The sequence below is a fragment of the Salvelinus fontinalis genome, chromosome 5, assembly GCF_029448725.1.
Source record: "Salvelinus fontinalis isolate EN_2023a chromosome 5, ASM2944872v1, whole genome shotgun sequence".
Classification (NCBI taxonomy): Eukaryota; Metazoa; Chordata; class Actinopteri; order Salmoniformes; family Salmonidae; genus Salvelinus; species Salvelinus fontinalis.
In genome coordinates, this window is record NC_074669.1 from 37,134,002 (window position 1) to 37,155,766 (window position 21,765).

Below are 21,765 nucleotides of genomic sequence, written 5' to 3' on the forward strand. Positions count from 1 at the left end.
TTACGCAGCAAGGAAAGACTTGCTAGCTACAGGGTTTTTTGATTTATAGGGCCTGTGAACGCGCAATCGACCCCATTGGAATCGTCATCACGTAAAGGCATCCAGGGGAAGACGTAAGAAGTGTCCGTACAGTCATAGCACTATCAGTGCCGTTTTAACTGACTTCAGAACAGTGGCCAACATTTCTGAAATCTGAATCCATGTCAGGGAAATTGCTGTAGAATGGGCTCTGTTCCACTTAGAGACAAAATTTCAACTCCTATAGAAACTATAGACTGTTTTCTATCCAATAATAATAATAATATGCATATTGTACGATCAAGGATTTTGTGGGAAGCCGTTTCAAAAATTAGCCAAATTAGCATAAATAGTCTAAACAGCGCCCCCATCCCCAACAGGTTAAGGGCAGTCAGGTCAGGAGAGAACCAAGGGCTATATCTGTTCCTGGTTCTAAATTTCTTGAATGTGGCATGCTTATTCAAGATGGTGAGGAAGGCATTTTAAAAAAAATATCCAGGCATCCTCTACTGACGGGATGAGATCAATATCCTTCCAGGATACCTCGGCCAGGTCGATTAGAAAGGCCTGCTCGCTGAAGTGTTTCAGGGAGCGTTTGACAGTGATGAGTGGAGGTCGTTTGATCGCTGACCCATTACGGATACAGGCAATGAGGCAGTGATCGCTGAGATCTTGGTTGAAAACAGCAGAGGTGTATTTGGAGGGCAAGTTGGTTAGGATGATGTCTATGAGGGTACCCGTGTTTACGGAATTGGGGTGATACCTGGTAGGTTCATTGATAATTTGTGTGAGATTGAGTGCATCAAGCTTGGATTGTAGGATGGCTGGGGTGTTAACCTGTTTGGGGTGCAAGCCCGACCTCGGACCGAAAATGACAACAGCTGCAGAGCGCGAAATTCAAAATCTATTTTTTAAAAATATTTAACTTTTACACATTAACAAGTCCAATACAGCATTTGAAAGATAAACATCTTGTCAATCCAGCCAACATGTCCGATTTTTTAAATGTTTTACAGAGAAAACACCACATATATTTATGTTAGCTCACCACCAAATACAAAAGTGGACAGACACGTATGAATTATGATTATGAAGTATGAATTATGATTGAAGTAGCATGCACAACCAACCGAAATAAACTAAAACCAACCTAAAGAGCCCAGAAAAAACGACCTCAGATGACAGTCATATAACATGTTACACAATAAATCTATGTTTTGTTCATAAAAAGTGCATATTTTAGCTATAAATCTGTTTTACATTGATGCTACCCAAAAATGCTAATACATAGCTACAGTCTGAATCCAGCCGGGAGTAGCCAGAGAAAATACATACACCAACGTCGGCTACTAATTACACCTCATAAAACATTTCAGAAAAACATATGGTGGATAACTAATGAAAGACAGATATCTTGTGAATACAGACAACATTTCCGATTTTTGAAGTGTTTTACAGCGAAAACACAATATATCGTTATATTAGCTAACATCATAAGCTAGCATAAGGCAGCATTGATTCTAGTCAAGCGCTAGCCTAGCATAGTTAGCAGCGTTAGCATTCAACAGTTCGACATATATATGAAAAAGCATCCCAAATTGGGTCTTATCTTTCTTGGTACTCCATCAGAATGTTGTAACGGGGTCCAATGTCCAGTAGAGTCTTTAGTTGGGTTCCAGAACGAATGATTTCCCTCTTTGGTTAGCTAGCACGGTAGCATTGCTGCGCCAGAAAGCGTTTCTTCAAAAAATTCTTCCGTCGTTTCACATCTAAAGTCCAGAATAAATTGCAATAATATAATTAAAGTATATTGAAAAAACAACCTTTAGGATGATTTTGTGACATGTAGCAAATAATATCGTAGTCAGGCATCATATTCAAAGTTATCTACCTTGTTCCAGAAGCCGAGATCAAATTATCCTTCGCGCCCGGATTTTTATTTTAACTGCGCATGTCTCACAAGAAGTTCTGTTATTCAGTCCAGGGACGAGATATTCGACCCCTTTCAATTCTCACTTCCGCATTACAGTCTGACGTACGCCTCTGACGTGTTAATATGGTCCCAAGTCAAATGGCCTTTTATAGAGAAGGTCTTAAAGAGACACATCGCATTTTGGGAAACTCAATTCGGCTGGGAAAATGGCTGTAAAAATATTTCTGTTCGACTTAGAGAAACAATTCAAACCTTTTTAGAAACTACAGACTGTTATCTATCCAACAGTAGTAAATATATGCATATTGGAAAATAAAAAGTTTCTTAGGAGGCCGTTTGAAAATGTGCACACATTTTCCAGTTTTTTCAATATTCAGCGTGCAGCCCAAACAGGTTTTAAGCATGTTCCAATTTAGGTCGCCTAGCAGCACAAGCTCTGAAGATAGATAGGGGGCAATCAGTTCACATATGGTGTCCAGAGCACAGCTGGGGGCAGAGGGTGGTCTATAGCAGGCGGCAACAGTGAGAGACTTGTTTTTAGAGAGGTTGATTTTTAAAAGTAGGAGTTCAAATTGTTTCGGAACAGACCTGGATAGTAAAACAGAACTCTGCAGGCAATCCTTGCAGTAGATTGCAACACCGCCCCCTTTGGCCGTTCTATCTTGTCTGAAAATCTTGTAGTTAGGGATGAAAATGTCAGAATTTTTGGTGGTCTTCCTAAGCCAGGATTCAGACACGGCTAAAACATCTGGGTTGGCAGAGTGTGCTAAAGCAGTGAACAAAACAAACTTAGGGAGGAGGCTTCTAATGTTAACATGCATGAAACCAAGGCTATTACGGTTACAGAAGTCATCAAAATAGAGCGCCTGGGGAATAGGAGTGGAGATAGGCACTGCAGGGTCTGGATTCACCTCTACATCACCAGAGGAACAGAGGAGGAGTAGGATAAGGGTACGGCTAAAAGCTATGAGAATTGGTCGTTTAGAACGTCTAGAACAGAGAGTAAAAGGAAGCTTCTGGGGGCGATAAAATAGCTTCAAGGAATAATGTACAGACAAAGGTATGGTAGGATGTGAATACAGTGGAGGTAAACCTAGGTAATGGGTGATGATGAGAGAGATATAGTCTCTAGAAACATCATTGAAACCAGGTGATGTCATCGCATATGTGGGTGGTGGAACTGAGAGGTTGGATATATAGTGAGCAGGGCTAGAGGCTCTACAGTGAAATAAGCCAATAAACACTAACCAGAACAGCAATGGACAAGGCATATTTACATTAAGGAGAGGCATGCTTAATCGAGTGATCATAAGGGTCCAGTGAGTAGAGGTTGGTTGGGGTCACGGCGATCCAGACAGCTGGCCGGGTAGCTGGCTATCGGTAGCAAGATAACATAGGATGGAGGTCTGTTTTTTTTTTTTTTTTTTTTTTGTCACCTCGTTCGTTTCCGTCAGTAGATTAGTGGGGTTCCGTGTGGTAGAGGGGATCGATCCAATTGGCAAAATAGATATAGTGACCCAGGAAAAAAAGAAAAAAAAAATTGTCCGGTATATTTATTTAGATAGCAGCCGATAAGACAGCTAATAATTAGCAGATGGGTATTCAGAAACGTCGCAATGGAAAAGCCTGTTGAAACCACCTCGGACAATCACGTCGGCAGACCAGTCGTAATGGATCGGCGGGGCTCCGTGTCGGCAATAAAGGGTCCAGTCCAATTGGCAAAAGAGGTATTGTAGCCCAAGAATTCGCTGGTAGGCCTCTTCGGCTAGCCGGCAGATGGGCCTAGCTCGAGGCTAGCTCAAGGCTAACTGGTGCTTGTTTCGGGACAGAGGTATTAGCCAGTAGTAGCCACTTGGTTGCAGCTAGCTAGCGACGATGATCCGGTGTAATTGTCCAGAGCTTGCGTCAGGAATCCGGTGATGTGGTAGAGAAAAAGCAGTCCTATATTCTCTGGGTTGATATCGCGCCTGCAGACTGGCAGGTATTGGCCCGAGCTGAAGCTGGCTGGTGTCCGAGTTAAGGGTGAAGACCGCAGCAGTGGCTAACTGACTACTAGCTAGTAGCTAGTTATCTGGCTAGCTTCTGATTGGGGTTACGGTTCTAAAGTATAAAAAATAGCAGATCCGTACCACATTGGGTGAGGCGGGTTGCGGGAATGTATATTCAGTTCCAAGATGGAAAGTGAAATTAAAATATATACGAAATGTATACAAAAAATACGAGGACTATTTACGCGGGACAAGACGGGACAAGACAAGACAAACACACGTCCGACTGCTACGCCATCTTGGAAACATTATCATCATAAATAGTTCTTACTATGAGCTGATCTTTCATCAGAATCTTGGGCAATGTATCCTTTCTCGGGTCTAATCGTCTTTTGGTCGAAAGATGTCCTCTTGTCCCATCGAAATGGCCACTAACGTTCGACCGGTACTGGAAACGTGCCCAGCGCTTCAAAGGTCATCACAAAGAAATGCCTCAAAATCGCACTAAACGGATATAAATTGCTATAAAACGGTTTAAATTAACTACCTTATGATGTTTTTAACACCTATAACGAGTAAAAACATGACCGGCGATATATAAGTGGCTAAACCAAAGCTTGAAAAGAGAGCCAGTCCGACGTCCATCGTGCGTCAGGCGCAGCAAGAAAAGAAAGCTACTTTCGCCTTGTGCTCTTTTATACAGGCCCTGATTGCGCAATCGACTCCATTCAAATTGTCACCTCTTAGTGACATCTAGAGGAAGGCGTGGGCAGTGTTTGTATCCTCATAGCATTTACAGGGACATTAAAACTGACCTGGGACCAGAGGCCAAGATTTCTGAAATCTCACTCCCTGTCAGGAAAAGTGCTGTAGAATGAGTTCTGTTCCACTCAGAGACATAATTCAAACGGCTATAGAAACTAGAGAGTGTTTTCTATCCAATAATAACAATAATATGCATATTGTACGAGCAAGAATTGAGTACTAGGCAGTTTAATCTGGAGACCAAATTTATGCTAATGCGAAACAGCACCCCCTATACTCGCATGAAGTTATGATTTCAGTACTAGATTCATTTTCTGATCCTTTGATTGGGTGGACAACATGTCAGTTCATGCTGCAAGAGCCCATATAGGTTAGAGGACGTCCTCTGGAAGTTGTCGTAATTACTGTGTAAGTCTATGGAAGGGGGTGAGAACCATGAGCCTCCTAGGTTTTGTATTGAAGTCAATGTACACAGAGGAGGACGGAAGCTAGTTGTCCTCCGGCTACCCTATGGCCTTACCCTACAGAGTGCTGTTGAGGCTACTGTAGACCTTCATTGCAAAATATTGTGTTTTAATTAATTATTTTGATTATTATGTGAATATACAGTATCGTTCAAAAGTTTGGGGTCACTTAGAAATGTCCTTGCTTTTGAAAGAAAAGCTAATTTTTTGTCCATTAAAATAACATCAAATTGCTCAGAAATACAGTGTAGACATTGTTAATATTGTAAATGACTATTATAGCTGGAAACTGCTGATTTTTTTATGGAATATCTACATAGGCGTTCAGAAGCCCATTATCAGCAGCCATCACTCCTGTGTTCCAATGGCACATTGTGTTAGCTAATCTAAGTTTATCATTTTAAAAGGCTAATTGATCATTAGAAAACCGTTTTGCAATTATGTTAGCACAGCTGAAAACTGTTCTGATTAAGGAAGCAATAAAACTGGGCTTTAGACTTGTTGAGTATCTGGAGCATCAGCATTTGTGGGTTCGATTACAGGCTCAAAATGGCCAGAAACAAAGACTTCTGAAACTCATCAGCCTATTCTTGTTCTGAGAAATGAAGGCTAATCCATGCGATAAATTGCCAAGAAACTGAAGATCTCGTACAACGCTGTGTACTACTCCCTTCACAGAACAGCGCAAACTGGCTCTAACCAGAATAGAAAGAGGAGTGGGAGGCCCCGGTGCACAACTGAGCAAGAAGACAAGTACATTAGAGTGTCTAGTTTGAGAAACAAACGCCTCACAAGTCCTCAACTGGCAGCTTCATTAAATAGTACCCGCAAAACACCAGTCTCAACGTCAACAGTGAAGAGGCGACTCCGGGATGCTGGCCTTCTAGGCAGAGTTGCAAAGAAAAAGCCATATCTCAGACTAGCCAATACAAATAAAAGATTAAGATGGGCAAAAGAACACAGACACTGGACAAAGGAACTTAATTTCTCAGAACAAGAATAGACTGACGAGTTTCAGAAGAAAGTTCTTTGTTTCTGGCTATTTTGAGCCTGTAATCGAACCCACAAAAGCTGATGCTCCAGATACTCAACTAGTCTAAAGAAGGCCAGTTTTATTGCTTCTTTAATCAGAACAACAGTTTTCAGCTGTGCTAACATACTTACAAAAGAGTTTTCTAATGATCAATTAGCCTTTTAAAATGATAAACTTGGATTAGCTAACACAACGTGCCTTTGGAACACAGGAGTGATGGTTGCTGATAATGGGCTTCTGCGCGCCTATGTAGATATTCCATAAAAAATCTGCCGTTTCCAGCTACAATAGTTATTTTAAACATTAACAATGGCTACACTGTATTTCTGATCCATTTGATGTTATTTTAATGGACAAAAGATTTGCTTTTCTTCCAAAAACAAGGACATTTCTAAGTGACCCCAAACTTTTGAACGGTAGTGTATATGAATATATTTAGTACAGTTTTATCTAAAAAGGATATATTTTTTAAATGTTTCACTATTTTTACACTTACACTACCACACAAGCATGTACACACATGCACACACATGCACACACATCCACACACACACACACACACACACACACACACACACACACACACACACACACACACACACACACACACACACACATACATACATACATACATACATACATACATACACACACACACACACACACACACACACATCACTAACTCATACTCACACATATAACAGTCAAAGAAACAAAACACACATTCTAACACATTCCTACACACACATGTAGTCAGTGATATAATGTAACAAAGCCTCTTTCTCTGTACATGTTTGTAACTTGCTGTGTGTGCTGTTTTGTTTTAAGCAGAGTTTGCCTCAGAGAATGACCACAGGGACTTTGCAGGAGAGCTGGAAGTGTTGTGTAAACTGGGCCAACATCCCAACATCATCAACCTCATAGGAGCCTGTGAGAATAGGGGTGAGCACACCACCTACTGGCCATGCTGGGCAATGCTCTTAATTGATACTATACTAAAGTATGGACATTGTAATCTCAAGGGAATACTTTTAAAGTACTGTATCTCTTTAGGAAATATTTAAATAAATAAGTCTGTAGTCTTATATGATAGCTATAGTATGTTGATAGTGATTTTAATATTTAAATTTGAAACTCAGTTACACTACATTGTGTTAACGTATAGGCTTACTTTATATACATTTGGACCAAGCTCTGAGCATGACATTTATTTTTCCTAACCACTTCTGACAGTTTTGGGAAATAATTGAATTGCCTGTTTCTCTTTGTATAAAGATCTACGATTGATAACATATTGTGGGGAGGAAGTTTAGAGTGGAAAGTACATTACCGGAGATAAAAAAAAAGACATCCTACTAAACCACTGTGTTTCACAATCCTAATGGTTCTCAAGTAGCCTTGACTTAGCATTGGTGGCTCTCTCTCTCTCTCTCTCTCTCTCTCTCTCTCTCTCTCTCTCTCTCTCTCTCTCTCTCTCTCTCTCTCTCTCTCTCTCTCTCTCTCTCTCTCTCTCTCTCTCTCTCCCTCTCCCTATACAATTATGTATAGGGAGACCTCTCCATGGCAAACTTTTATGCAAAGGATATCTCGCTCAACAACCTTCTCCATACAGTGTACCAGTAAATTATAAACTTTCTTTACTTTCCCCTAACTGCCTCTCTATACCTGTGTAGGGTACCTGTACATTGCTATTGAGTACGCCCCATATGGAAACCTGCTTGACTTCTTGCGTAAGAGCCGAGTCCTAGAGACAGACCCTGTCTTCGCCAAGGAGCACGGCACGGCCTCCACCCTCACCTCACAACAACTGCTGCAGTTCGCTGTCGACGTGGCTACTGGCATGCACTACCTTAGCGACAAACAGGTAGAGTATACACACAGGCATAGCCGCGGGAAGTAGGGGTGCTGAGGGTGCTCCAGCACCCCCTGAAAAATCAGAATAAAAAAATGTATTGGGAAAAAAAGGGGGAAAGAATTGTGTACTTGGTCTTTACAAGTCTTGTATTAGCGGAACAGTAAAATAAAGTATATTACCAAACTTGGATATAAACAACATAGAATTGGAACGCGCCTCCCCCCCCCGCAAACTACTTTCCGCGGCTATGATTAATAAACATACGGTTGAAGTTTACATACACTTAGGTTGGAGTCATTAAAACTCGTTTTTCAACCACTCCACAAATTTCTTGTTAACAAACTATAGTTTTGGCATGTCGGTTAGGACATCTACTTTGTGCATGACACAAGTCATTTTTCCCACAGTTGTTTACAAACAGATTATTTCATTTATAACTCCCTGTATCACAATTCCAGTGGGTCAGAAGTTAACATACACTAAGTTGACTGTGCCTTTAAACAACGTGTAAAATTCCAGATAATGATGTCATGGCTTTAGAAGCTTCTGATAGGCTAATTGACATCATTTGAGTCAATTGGAGGTGTACCTGTGGATGTATTTCAAGATCCTACATTCATACTCAGTGCCTCTTTGCTGGACATCATGGGAAAATAAAAATAAATCAGTCAAGACCTCAGAAAACAAGTTCTATATCGACATAACCTGAAAGGCCGCTCAGCAAGGAAGAAGCCACTGCTCCAAAACCGCCATAAAAAAGCCAGACTACTGCACATGGGGACAAAGATTGTACTTTTTGGAGAAATGTCCTCTGGTCTGATGAAACAAAAATAGAACTGTATGGCCATAATTATCATTGTTATGTTTGGAGGAAAAAGGGGGATGCTTGCAAGACAAAGAACACCATCCCAACCGTGAAGCACAGGGGTGGCAGCATCATGTTGTGGGTGTGCTTTGCTGCAGGAGGGACTGGTGTACTTCACAAAATAGATGGCATCATGAGGTAGGAAAATGATGTGGATATATTGAAGCAACATCTCAAGACAATCAGTCAGGAAGTTAAAGCTTGGTCGCAAATGGGTCTTCCAAATGGACAATGGCCCGAAGCATACTTCCAAAGTTGTGGCAAAATGGCTTAAGAACAACAAAGTCAAGGTATTGGAGTGGCCATCTGTGGGAAGAACTGAACAACCGTGTGCGCGCAAGGGGGCCTACAAACCTGACTCAGTTACACCAGCTCAGTCAGGAGGAATCGGCCAAAATTGACCCAACTTATTGTGGGAAGCTTGTGGAAGGCTACCCAAAACGTTTGATCCAAGTTAAACAATTTTAAAGGCAGTGCTACCAAATACTAATTGAGTGTATGTAAACTTCTGACCCACTGGGAATGTCATGAAAGAAGTAAAAGCTAAAATAAATCATTCTCTCTACTATTATTCTGACATTTAAAGTAAAATAAAGTGGTCATCCTAACTGTCCTAAGACAGGGAATTTTTACTTGGATTAAATGTCAGGAATTGTGAAAAACTGAGTTTAAATGTATTTGGCTAAGGTGTATGTAAACGTCTGACTTCAAATGTATGCCTGTGAACTCTAAGTTGCGTACTTGAGTTGGGAGGGTGGTTGCCAATTCTATGTTGTTTATATCCAAGTTGGGTAGTATCCATTATTTTTTTTACATCAATGCTATTCAATACACAAATGATGATTGATAAATATGACAGGGAATCTACAGGAACCTACATCAATGTAGATTTCCTCCCAGCATAAATTCACATGATATTCCCAGATGTGAGCTTCATGTTCTCACCCTCTCCTCTCTCTCTCTCTCCTCCTCTCTCCCTCTCTAGTTCATCCACAGAGACCTGGCAGCGAGGAACGTTTTAGTGGGAGACAACCTAGTGGCCAAGATAGCAGACTTCGGTCTTTCCCGAGGGGAGGAGGTTTACGTCAAAAAGACCATGGTAGGAGCTCAGCCACATACAGCACAGCACATTAAGGAACAATCGCTAGGATTCTAGTCTGTATCATCATTGGTCAGCCAACATCAAATAGAACATTCTGAAGAGAATGTGAAAGTGTTGCACGGTGTCTCACACAATAGCACTACATACACTCCCCTTGGTATGCGTTTGGACACAGAAGCTACATTTTTATATTTGGCTAATTACTCCAGCATTTTAGATTTGAGATGAAATGTTTAATATGAGCCGACGGTACAGAACATCACTTTTTATTTGAGGGTATTTTCATGCATATCTGTTTTACCATTTAGAAATTAAATCACTTTATGTATCTAGTCCCCCCTTTTGAAGAAGTCCTAAGTATTTGGACAAATTCACTTATAGTGTATTCAAGTAGTCAAAAGTTTAGTGTTTGGTCCTATATTCCTAGCACACAATGACTACATCAAGCTCGTGACTCTACACACTAGTTGGATGCATTTCCAGTTTGTTTTGGTTGGGTTTTGGGTTATGTTTTGCCTAAAAATAACTGAATGGTGAATGATGACTGGAGTAAGTGAGTGGATAGAGATAGATAGAACACTTCTAAATTAATCCTGATAATGCCATGATTAAGTAACAGAATTAATGAATCATGAATAATGATGAGTGAGAAGATTACAGAGGCTACAACAAAACATTGTTTACTGATATATTGGGCGGTTGATCTTTGTGCCTCTAACTTTCTCACTTGTCATTACTCACAATTCAGCCACGATTATCCATAACCATGGTAGCATCCACATGAATGTAGAAATCTTCAGAAACATCTCCTATTCTTACTTACAATCAAATGGACTCCAAAATGACACATTATTCACCATTTTGTTGCTATTTGATCAAATATAATCCAAAAGACAACCAAAACAAACTGCAAATGTATCCAATGAGTTTGTGGAGTCACAAGCTTGACGTAGTCATTGAGTGCAAAAAATATGGGACCAAATACTAAACCTTTTGAAAAAGTTTGCTGGAGTATAGAGCCAAATGTAAGAATGTAGCTTTACTGTCCAAATACTGTACATATTGAGGGGAGAGTATGTCAGAAATGGGAAATAAGACTCATGTAAAAGTATCAACTGAAGAGGGCAGTAGTGTTTGACATGGCAACAAGTTACCTTACAAGACCAATGTTCCCTTACAACTAGTAATAAGAAGAGAGAAGCACAGGACTTTTATAATTCTGTACCAGACATACTCCATACTGTCAGTTAAAACCACATTTTACAACTGAATTATACCACGCTTTCTAATGGGATGTCTTGGCTTTTTCCTCTTTGCGTTGCAGGGGAGGTTGCCAGTGCGTTGGATGGCGATAGAGTCCCTAAACTACAGTGTGTACACCACCAAGAGTGATGTGTGAGTATCTGACTGGGAAACGTATATTCAACTATACTGAACAAAAATATAAACGCAACATATAAAGTGTTGGTCGCATGTTTCATGAGATGAAAGAAAAGATCCCAGAAATGTTCCATACGCACAAAAAAACGTATTTCTCTCAAATGTTGTGCACAACATTTGATTACATCCCTGTTAGTGAGCATTTCTCCTTTCTCAAAATAATCCATCCACCTGACAGGTGTGACATATAAAGAAGCAGATTAAACTGCATGATCAATACGCAAGTGCACCTGGTGTTGGGAACAGTAAAAGGCCACTCTACAATGTGCAGTTTTGTCACACAACACAATGCTACAGATGTGTCAAGTTTTTAGGGAGCGTGCAATTGGTATGCTGACAGCAGGAATGTCCACCAGAGGTATTGCCAGATAATTTAATGTTATTTTCTCTACCATAAGCCACCTACAACATTTTAGAAAATTTAGCAGTACATCCAACCAACCTCACAACCACAAACCATGTGTAACTACACCAACCCAGGACCTCCACATCCAGCTTCTTCACCTGCGGGATTATCTGAGACCAGCCACCCGAACAAACTGTCAGAAACCGTCTCAGGGAAGCTCATCTGCGTGCTCCTCGTTCTCACCAGGGTCTTGACCTGACTGCAGTTCGGCTTCGTAACCGACTACACACTGGAGAAGTATGCTCTTCACGGATGAATCCAGGCTTCAATTGTACCGTTTTAGATGGCAGACAGCGTGCGTGGCGTCATGTGTGCGAGTGGTTTGCTCATGTCAACGTTATGAACAGAGTGCCCCATGTTGGCAGTGGGGTTATGGTATGGGCAGGCATAAGCTACGGACAATGAACACAATTGCACACATTTCACCCATTGAGCATGTTTGGGATGCTCTGGATCGACGTGTACGACAGCATGTTCCAATTCCAGCCAATATCCAGAAACTTTGCACAGCCATTGAAGAGGAGTGGGACAACATTCCACAGGCCACAATCAACTGATCAACTCTATGTGAGGTAGTCACACCAGATACTGACTGGTTTTCTGATCCATGCCCCTACCTTTTTCTTTTAAAGGTATCTGTGACCAACAGATGCATATCTGTATTCCCAGTCATGCGAAATCCATAGATGAATTTATTTCAATTGACTGATTTCCTTATATGAACTGTAACTCAGTAACATCTTAAAAATTGTTGCATGTTGCGTTGATATTTTTGTTCAGTATAGAACAAATCTTTAATTTATCTTAAACACTTATGCCATGTCTTACACAGCTTCCAGTAAGGGCTAGAAGATAATACAATGCCAGCAGTCACATATTTATGCTCTCTCTCTCTACCCGGCTGTCCAAAACAACAAATCATGTTCCCGTGCTTCCTCCTCCCCCCTAGTCGATGGTGAACTGCTAATTTAGTGCAGAGGAACTGATAACAGAACCCAGGAAGCCTAGAGGCATGGCCGGCCCACTCATTAGGCAGGATTAGGATTAGGCTTTTTAGGTGAGTGCTGATGCCACCCTGTGATAAGCAGTGCCCACTTTGTCAAAGGCAGGGGCGCAAAATATTTTGCTTGTCCATTCCCAGCTTTCCTCTCCAGGGTGCTGTTGGAGAGACACATTGCTCCTGCGTTCCACCAAACGTTCTGTCAAAGACAAAAATCCTCTAACAGAAATCATGTAGCAGATCAAGGATGTGATAGAAAGAGCATGTGGCCTTTTCTGTAGTCTACAGGCTGGAGATAAAATGTATGACAATGGAATGAGACGGACACTTTTGACATCATGCGGGTTTCTCCGATCAAATAGCGTAACCTAAAATGGCGCCTAATAAAATACAAAATGTGCTGTCATGTTAACAAACAACATATCCTAAAACCAGGACTGGTCAAAGTCAAATGAACAACATGGAATGGACAGTTACAACTGTTGTCAATGAGTTTCACCCCATTGTCATGATTAGTGGTTTCAAGTTTGTACCTGTACATTTTGGACAAGCTGATCATAGCGAAAAAGAAAATAGGCCTACTTCTGCATTTCCTTCTATGTAAACACATTGCAAATAGGCTCAAGATAACTCCTGATAAAGGTTGGGTAGCTGATATTCTGAGCTTAAATAACCACGTTGATTAGTCACAGGAATAAGGACTAACAAAGCCAATGCAACAGCTTGTTTTACAAATGGCGGGCCTACCACACGGATGGGCGTTCATAACATTTCATAGTGAGCGACATGGTAGGCTACACCACAGTAAGCACGAGTCAATATCTTTTTTTTGTGTTTTACAAATGTTTGGCCTACCACATAGATGGGCATTCATAAAATGTTATTTCAGGCAACACTGTAAGCACGGACCAACACTGAAGCTTTTTGGATGTCTTTTTTTTGGTGCGGTCCTGACCGGCCTTGATTTCTACATCCACGGTTGTTAGTTTTTGGTCTGGTCCGTACCAAATCTGAACCAATCATAGACGTTTATCTGGAAAATATGTATTTTCTACTTTCATTCAGAACTTAAAAGGAACCTAACTTCATTGTCTGGAAAATACGTATTTTAGACGTCTTTGACTTAATTTTGCTTACTGGGACTATTTTAGTTTTGCAGGGGCACATTTGTTGGTCTTGCCTAGGGTGGCACAATGGCAAGGACCGGCCCTGCCAAGAGGAACATAGAGCTAGTGGACGGCCACACTACCACATAGAGCCTGTCAAACAGACTATTTATACCCGGTTCAGAATTGACTGGAAGGCCCTAGGACAGCTACAGGAAGTGGAAAGAACGAGGCTGGTTAGGTTAGCAAAGAGGAGAGACGTTTCTGTAGTAAACAAGTTGTTAACAAGCTAGCTACAGCACTAAGTGTGTATGTATGTGTGTGTGTGTAGAGCCTTGTTTTGACTAGAGCAAAGGCACTCATTTTGTGACACACCACAGAATATAAACAAAGATAACCAGACCGCTACTCTGTGTTTATGTTCTAGAGAAAGGTAGAGAGAGAGAGAGAGAGAGAGAGAGAGAGCAAGCCATAGAGGGAGAGCAGGAGAGATTGTTTACCTCAAGCTGAGTCAATGGGTTCATCATTGTATTTGTACAGAATGACTGACAGTTAACTGATTAACTTGCAGTGAGTTGGCTACATTATCTTGTTAGTTGACAATCACATAGTCAGATGGTGGCTCTGTACAGATAGTGAAGAGTACTTGTTGTTTCTCTCTCTGCTTTTACAGTTGTGAGGCTGCTACAAAGTCATCTGATTCTCCTGTAATAAGACACGAGGATGTGTATACATGTCGTGCTATTACAAAATTATTTGGTATCAGTCAATTGCATTATCAAGCTAATGCAAAAAGATGTAATTAACATATATAAATAATTTAATTTTCCCTCTTCCTCTTTCCTCTCCCTCTTTCTTTTTCTCAGGTGGTCTTTCGGTGTACTTCTATGGGAGATAGTGAGTTTAGGTAAGTTGACGTATAGTGATGCTGTGTGAATGTTATACATATTATTAAATGAGGAACAGTAATAGCCCATATTCCTAGCAATGTGGGTTGTCACAGTGAGAAAATATATAACCAGTTCCCCCACAGCTTTCACACCAGAGAGAGAGAGAGGGGGAAGGTTCCCCAGCTGAGAGTTAACAGAGTAGGCATGCACAGAGAGTCAGCAGAACATCCCCCCCTCACTCTGGGAAATATACTGTATCACATGAAAGGAAATAGTTACTTTGCATGCCCGCCTGTTGATGATGATGATGATGATGATGATGATGATGATGATGACAATCATGACCATGACAAAGAATGACGAAGACAAAGATGAGTCAATCAACTCCTTTCTCTGTGTCATTGTATCAACGTAAAAGTGACCCGCTCCCCCTGTCCTCTCTTTGTGTATCAGGTGGTACTCCCTACTGTGGGATGACCTGTGCTGAGCTCTATGAGAAACTCCCTCAGAGCTACAGGATGGAGCAGCCCAGGAACTGTGACGACGAAGTGTAAGTGATGACCTGTGCTTGGACCTGTGTGTTTGTGTGTGCATACATGCGTGTGTGTCTGTGTCTGTGTGTGTGTGTGTGTGTGTGTGTGTGTGTGTGTGTGTGTGTGTGTGTGTGTGTGTGTGTGTGTGTGTGTGTGTGTGTGTGTGTGTGTGTGTGTGTGTGTGTGAGAGAGGGAGGGAGGGGGTGTGTATATGTGTATACTGTATGCGTGCACCGTTATAGCTGATTCATTAGTTGTTTTTTCCCAGGTATGAGTTAATGAGGCAGTGCTGGAGAGACCGGCCGCATGAGAGACCTCCTTTCTCTCAGATCTCTGTACAGCTCAACAGGATGCAGGAGGCCAGGAAGGTAAGGAGACATTCACCTACAGTTTCACTTAGGACTCATCTTTTCAATAAGCTAGCAATTCCCTGATCTATCCCATAGGGCACAGAGGTAACCTGGTTCCAGACCTGTTTGTGTTGTCGTTCAGGAGTTGGCTGAGAGGGTCCTAGTTAGATAGAATTCCTCTTCAAATTGCATTCCTCACCCTAGTTCTCTAAATCATTCTGCAGTCGTGGCCAAAAGTTTTGAGAATGACACAAATATTAATTTTCACAAAGTCTGCTGCCTCAGTTTGTTTGATGGCAATTTGCATATACTCCAGAATGTTATGAAGAGTGATCAGATGAATTGCAATTAATTGCAAAGTCCCTCTTTGCCATGCAAATGAACTGAATCCCCCCCAAAACATTTCCACTGCATTTCAGCCCTGCCACAAAAGGACCATCTGACATCATGTCAGTGATTCTCTCGCTTACACAGATGTGAGTGTTGACGAGGACAAGGCTGGAGACACTCTGTTATGCTGATTGAGTTCGAATAACAGACTGGAAGCTTCAAAAGGAGGGTGGTGCTTGGAATCATTGTTCTTCCTCTGTCAACCATGGTTACCTGCAAGGAAACACGTGCCGTCATCATTGCTTTGCCCCAAAAGGGCTTCACAGGCAAGGATATTGCTGCCAGTAAGATTGCACCTAAATCAACAATTTATCGGATCATCAAGAACTTCAAGGAGAGCGGTTAAATTGTTGTGAAGAAGGCTTCAGGGCGCCCAAGAAAGTCCAGCAAGCGCCAGGACCGTCTCCTAAAGTTGATTCAGCTGCGTGATCGGGGCACCACCAGTACAGAGCTTGCTCAGGAATGGCAGCAGGCAGGTGTGAGTGCATCTTCATGCAAAGTGAGGCGAAGACTTTTGGAGGATGGCCTGGTGTCAAGAAGGGCAGCAAAGAAGCCACTTCTCTGCAGGAAAAACATTAGGGACAGACTGATATTCTGCAAAAGGTACAGGGATTGGACAGCTGAGGACAGGGGTAAAGTCATTTTCTCTGATGAATCCCCTTTCCGAGTGTTTGGGGCATCCGGAAAAAAGGTTGTCCAGAGCAGACAAGGTGAGCGCTACCATTAATCCTGTGTCATGCCAACAGTAAAGCATCCTGAGACCATTCATGCATGGGGTTGCTTCTCAGCCAAGGGAGTGGGTTCACTCACAATTTTGCCTAAGAACACAGCCATGAATAAAGAATGGTATCAACACATCCTCCGAGAGCAACTTCCCCCAACCATCCAGGAACAGTTTGGTGATGAACAATGCCTTTTCCAGCATGATGGAGCACCTTGCCATAAGGCAAAAGTGGCTCGGGGAACAAAACATCGATATTTTGGGTCCATGGCTAGGAATGTGCCCAGACCTTAATCCCATTGAGAACTTGTGGTCAATCCTCAAGAGGCGGGTGGACAAACAAAAACTCACAAATTCTGACAACTCCAAGCATTGATTATGCAAGAATGGGCTGCCATCAGTCAGGATGTGGCCCAGAAGTTAATTGACAGCATGCCAGGGCGGATTGCAGAGGTCTTGAAAAAGAAGGGTCAACACTGCAAATATTGACTCTTTGCATCAAATTCATGTAATTGTCAATAAAAGCCTTTGACAATTATGAAATGCTTGTAATTATACTTCAGTATTCCATAGTAACATCTGACAAAAATAACTAAAGACACTGGATCAGCAGACTTTGTGAAAATGTATATTTGTGTCATTCTCCAATCTTTTGGCCACGACTATACACAATTAGAGAAAAAGGTGCTATCTAAAACCTTAAAGGGTTATTTGGCTGTTCCCACTGGAGAACCCCTTGAAGAACTAGTTTTGGTTCTAGGTAAAAACCCTTTTGGTTCGAGGTAGAACCCTTTTCGGTTCCATGTACTGTAGAGCCCTTTCCACAGAGGGTTCTACCTGAAACCAAAAAAGGTTCTACCTGGAACCAAAAATGGTTATCCTTCGGGGACAACTGAAGAACCCTTTTGGAACACTTTCTTCTACGAGTGTACTATCTAACTACCATCATTTCTCTTAACCTCCCTCCCCAGGCCTACGTGAACATGGCGCTCTTCGAGAACTTCACCTACGCCGGGATAGACGCCACGGCCGAGGAGGCCTGACTACCAGCCCCCACAGCCCCCAGGAGGTCACGTAGCCCACGGGAGAGGCCCCGAGGCTCAGCCCTGCGTTACTGCCGCCCCCCTGCTGCAGCCCAACGTGGGGACCGATGGAGTAGCAGACAATCCACCTGGACCACAAGGGTATAGAGGGAGGACTGTGAAAGGACACTGTGGAGGTCTTATGGGGGCTGGGAAGGGAGATGTGGAACTGGACACTGCAGTCCTTTCTGTAGGAAAGTACAGAAGAATAAGGGGCTGCATGATGTGCTTAACAACCCTGCCAGGTAGGTTGGCGGGTGGGGCTGAGGGTTGCCTTTGGGCGTGTTTGGGAGATGTGACACTAGACTTGGGACACGTTGCGGTCCTTGTTTGAAGGACAGGATGGACAAGGAAGATGCTCCATGACATGATACTACACGGCCGGAGTCACATGCTATTACACTGCCAGAGTCTGATGGGTGCTCGATGAACTTTCAGCCCTTCATCCAAACGGAGAGAGGACTCTTTTTGCGGACATATGCTCACACGTGTAGTTAGCTGTCCATTCTGAGATGGATTGAGATGGATCCGACTGGGGGGGAAAAACTATGTAGCACGTGTCTATTCACTTATTTCTTGTTTTGTTGTAGGGGAGAGTGGGGTAAGTTGAGCAATTTTTTACATTCATCATCACTCCGTTAAGGGAAATATAGTATCTTTCCATCAACGATATTTACATATATTTCAGGATGTTGTGTATCCCTGGAAATAATAAATATGCATGTAAACATTAGTTTTGAAAACATAGCATGACAAAAAAAGTGGTCTCTTGGTGCCATTTACCTCTGTACTGAATTGACTATTAACACTACGTTTTAAAAAAATCATCGTAAGCATATTTTAACACAGGCTTAACACCTAACAAACACTTTTGACACTTTTAACATAGGCCCTGTCGCTACCTCATATCCCAGTGATAATGCCATGTATTATGCCTGGAAAGAAAACACTTGAATTTGCTCAACTTGCCATTGGCTCAACTTAACCCAAGGCAAACATTTTGACTATATTAGCCCACACAGCTACAAGGATGCACTTTCATGCTAGGTTTAGGCCCTCATATTGACGCTCCCGTAGGGTGGTGCACAATTGGCCCAGTGTCGTCGGGGTTAGGGTTTGGCCGGGGTAGGCCGTCATTGTAAATAAGAATTTGTTCTTAACTGGCTTACCTAGTTTAAATAAGGGTTCAGTAAAATGTTTTTAAAAATCTAGAAACCCCAACTGATGCATAGAACAATCTTAAAATGATCTACTTTGGTTTAGATAAAAGCATCATGAAATCTCTAACACAATAAATGTATTTGACTTGGTGAAAATCCGTTTTTTGGACCTAACTTGCTTATCTTTTTTTCCCCATGTGGTTTCTTCCTTCACAGACTCCTTGAAATGATGACCTCTTCCTAAATATTAGGTCAAATTATGAATGTTGTGTATTGTTTCCTAGAAACAAGGGTGGCTCAGCTTACCCCTTTGGCTCAACTTACCCCACTGTTCCCTATATCGTTTGCATTACATAAGAATGTACCTACTGTACTGTATTTGTTCCTTAACGTGTCCTTATAGAATATATCATCCTCTCGTAAAAGTGTAGTATAAATCTTATATACAGACCATTTGTTTACCTTTGTGACATACTGTATGCTACCTGTATCCCTTTGGATGGTGTATCTACTGTATCTACTACTCTGTGAGAAAAAGTTTTGTTTTTAGTTTTCTTAAATAAAACCTCTCAGTGGTGACTGACTGGACTGAGGCACATAAATAACTTGAGCTTTGAATCGAAAGTAGTACATTTTACTCTTTAATTTATCCCCCCTGTTGGATCTAACCTAGCATCGCCGGGAACCCGGTTTTGTGACAACGATGTGATTTTTGGAGGTATGGCAATGCGAGACTAGATCTAACCCATCAACAACGCCCCTATTGCCACTGTTTCTCAGAGTCCTAGAGTAAGGTAGAATAAAGTGTTGTTTTTACTCATGGTGGAGAGTGGGGGCACACTATTGGCTTACTATTGTCTATCTGAATGTCAGCGTCTTTGGTATTCAGGGCTAAACCGCAGCCCAGGCTCTGACCGGGGAGGCCTGAGGTTGACAGGGCCCTGGCCTCTTCCCTGGTGCACAGAGCTGATCTTTTAGGACAAACACCCACACCAACACACACACACACACACACAGGGCATGGCCTCTTCCCTGCTGCAGGGAGCTGATCTGTCATTGGATTTCCTCCTGCTGACAGGCAAAGCACTGAGGACTGACTCGCAGGGCCCCGCTGACTTGAGCTTCCTGACAGCAGAACACATACACACATACCGTAGACGGGCACACACAGACGAATATATACACACACACATGTTTGTTTTAACAAACAATTGATTCCCATTCAAACCTCACCTTAACCCTGAACCTAACTCCTAACCCTTAACCCTAACAGTGAATGTGCTTTAAAGATGGCGACTCCCATGTACTTACCACAAATGCCTAGTTTTCTAAGTCCGCCCTATTCTACATTGCTCTCCATTAGCACAGTATGCATTATCTAAATTATAGCTCCAAGATGGAGTCAGTAAAAAAAAAAAATGAAAAAGTAGATTGTGCTGATTTACTGGCACATTGAACCAGAGCATTGTAGTTGAACTCTGTGGGTAGTGCTAAAACGATGACATCATATCTGAATTCCTCCATCTTTCTGTACCTTTGCCATTCTAACCCTAACTGTAACCCTAAAATAGCCTTTTTCCTTGTAGGGGCCTTCAAAATGTCACCACGAATTTGCCTTGTTTTAATGTCCTTAGGACTTCTGTCCCCACAAGGCTAGTCAAACCAAAAACACTATAACATAAACTGGACCTAAGAGACAGTGCACACAGGAGAAACGCACAGCTGTATCCTGCTATCTACACAGATGCCCCTTTCAAACTATTTAAGATTTCAGCCCTTCTACCAGGAAATAGGAACTGAATAAGGATGCAACTTCTACAGAAGCACCTCTGTCTATCATCGCTGTCTGCGGTCCTCTTTGAGGCAATGCTCCAGCAGACCTAGCTGTCTCCGGTCAACTGACCAATAGACTAGTTGGAAGAGATAGTTGCTGAATTGTGGTCACAATGTGTTGACACAGTGCCTTCAGAACGTATTCACACCCCTTTACTTTTTCCACATTTTGTTATCTTACAGCCTGAATTTGAATTGGATTACATAGGGATTTTGTGTCACTGGCCTACACACAATATCCCATAATGTCAAAGTGGAATTATGTTTTTAGAAATGTTTACAAATGAATAAAAAATGAAAAGTTGAAATGTCTTGAGTCAATAAGTATTCAACCTGTCTGTTATGGCAAGCCTAAATAAGTTCAGGAGTAAAAATGTGCTTAAGAAGTCACATAATATGTTGCATGGACTCACTTTGTGTGCAATAATAGTGTTTAACATGATTTTGGAGTGACTTCCTCATCTCTGTACCACACACATACAATTATCTGTAAGGTCCCTCAGTTAAGCAGTGAATTTCAAACACAAGCTGTGTTCGAATACCCATACTAACATACTGTATACTACATACTATATACTATTAGTTCATTTTAGTATACTGTACACGAACGGTATCTTTTCAGTTGAGCGTACTAGCGCTACATCTGTCTTCCAGAAGTTGATGCTGTTGCAATGCAACCTCTTGCTAGCATGACAAATGACTAGCTAGACATTTTACAACTTTGCGTATGTTTCGTAAATTCAATCTGGAGTGCCAGAGTGCGCTCTGAGCGTTTGTAAATTCAGAGCGTTGTCAGTTTGTCCATTCATGAATTCAGAGCGTTTCGCTCTC

At 41.9% G+C, this 21,765-nt stretch overlaps 1 protein-coding gene across 2 annotated transcripts in view; it reads left to right on the forward strand.

Moving 5' to 3' along the window:
* LOC129855535 (tyrosine-protein kinase receptor Tie-1-like) overlaps positions 1 to 20,527 on the forward strand; it is a 36,359-nt gene extending 15,832 nt beyond the window's left edge. Inside the window, exons 16-23 of one of the 2 annotated variants that reach the window (XM_055923307.1) lie at positions 7,030 to 7,143; positions 7,875 to 8,065; positions 9,907 to 10,020; positions 11,348 to 11,418; positions 14,842 to 14,882; positions 15,319 to 15,415; positions 15,667 to 15,766; positions 17,831 to 20,527. In XM_055923307.1, coding sequence (XP_055779282.1) covers positions 7,030 to 7,143; positions 7,875 to 8,065; positions 9,907 to 10,020; positions 11,348 to 11,418; positions 14,842 to 14,882; positions 15,319 to 15,415; positions 15,667 to 15,766; positions 17,831 to 17,902 — 800 coding nt within the window. In that variant the 3' untranslated portion in view covers positions 17,903 to 20,527. The remainder of the gene's footprint in view (positions 1 to 7,029; positions 7,144 to 7,874; positions 8,066 to 9,906; positions 10,021 to 11,347; positions 11,419 to 14,841; positions 14,883 to 15,318; positions 15,416 to 15,666; positions 15,767 to 17,830) is intronic. The other variant, XM_055923308.1, reaches the window with a different exon arrangement.
* The last annotated feature ends 1,238 nt before the right edge of the window (positions 20,528 to 21,765 follow it).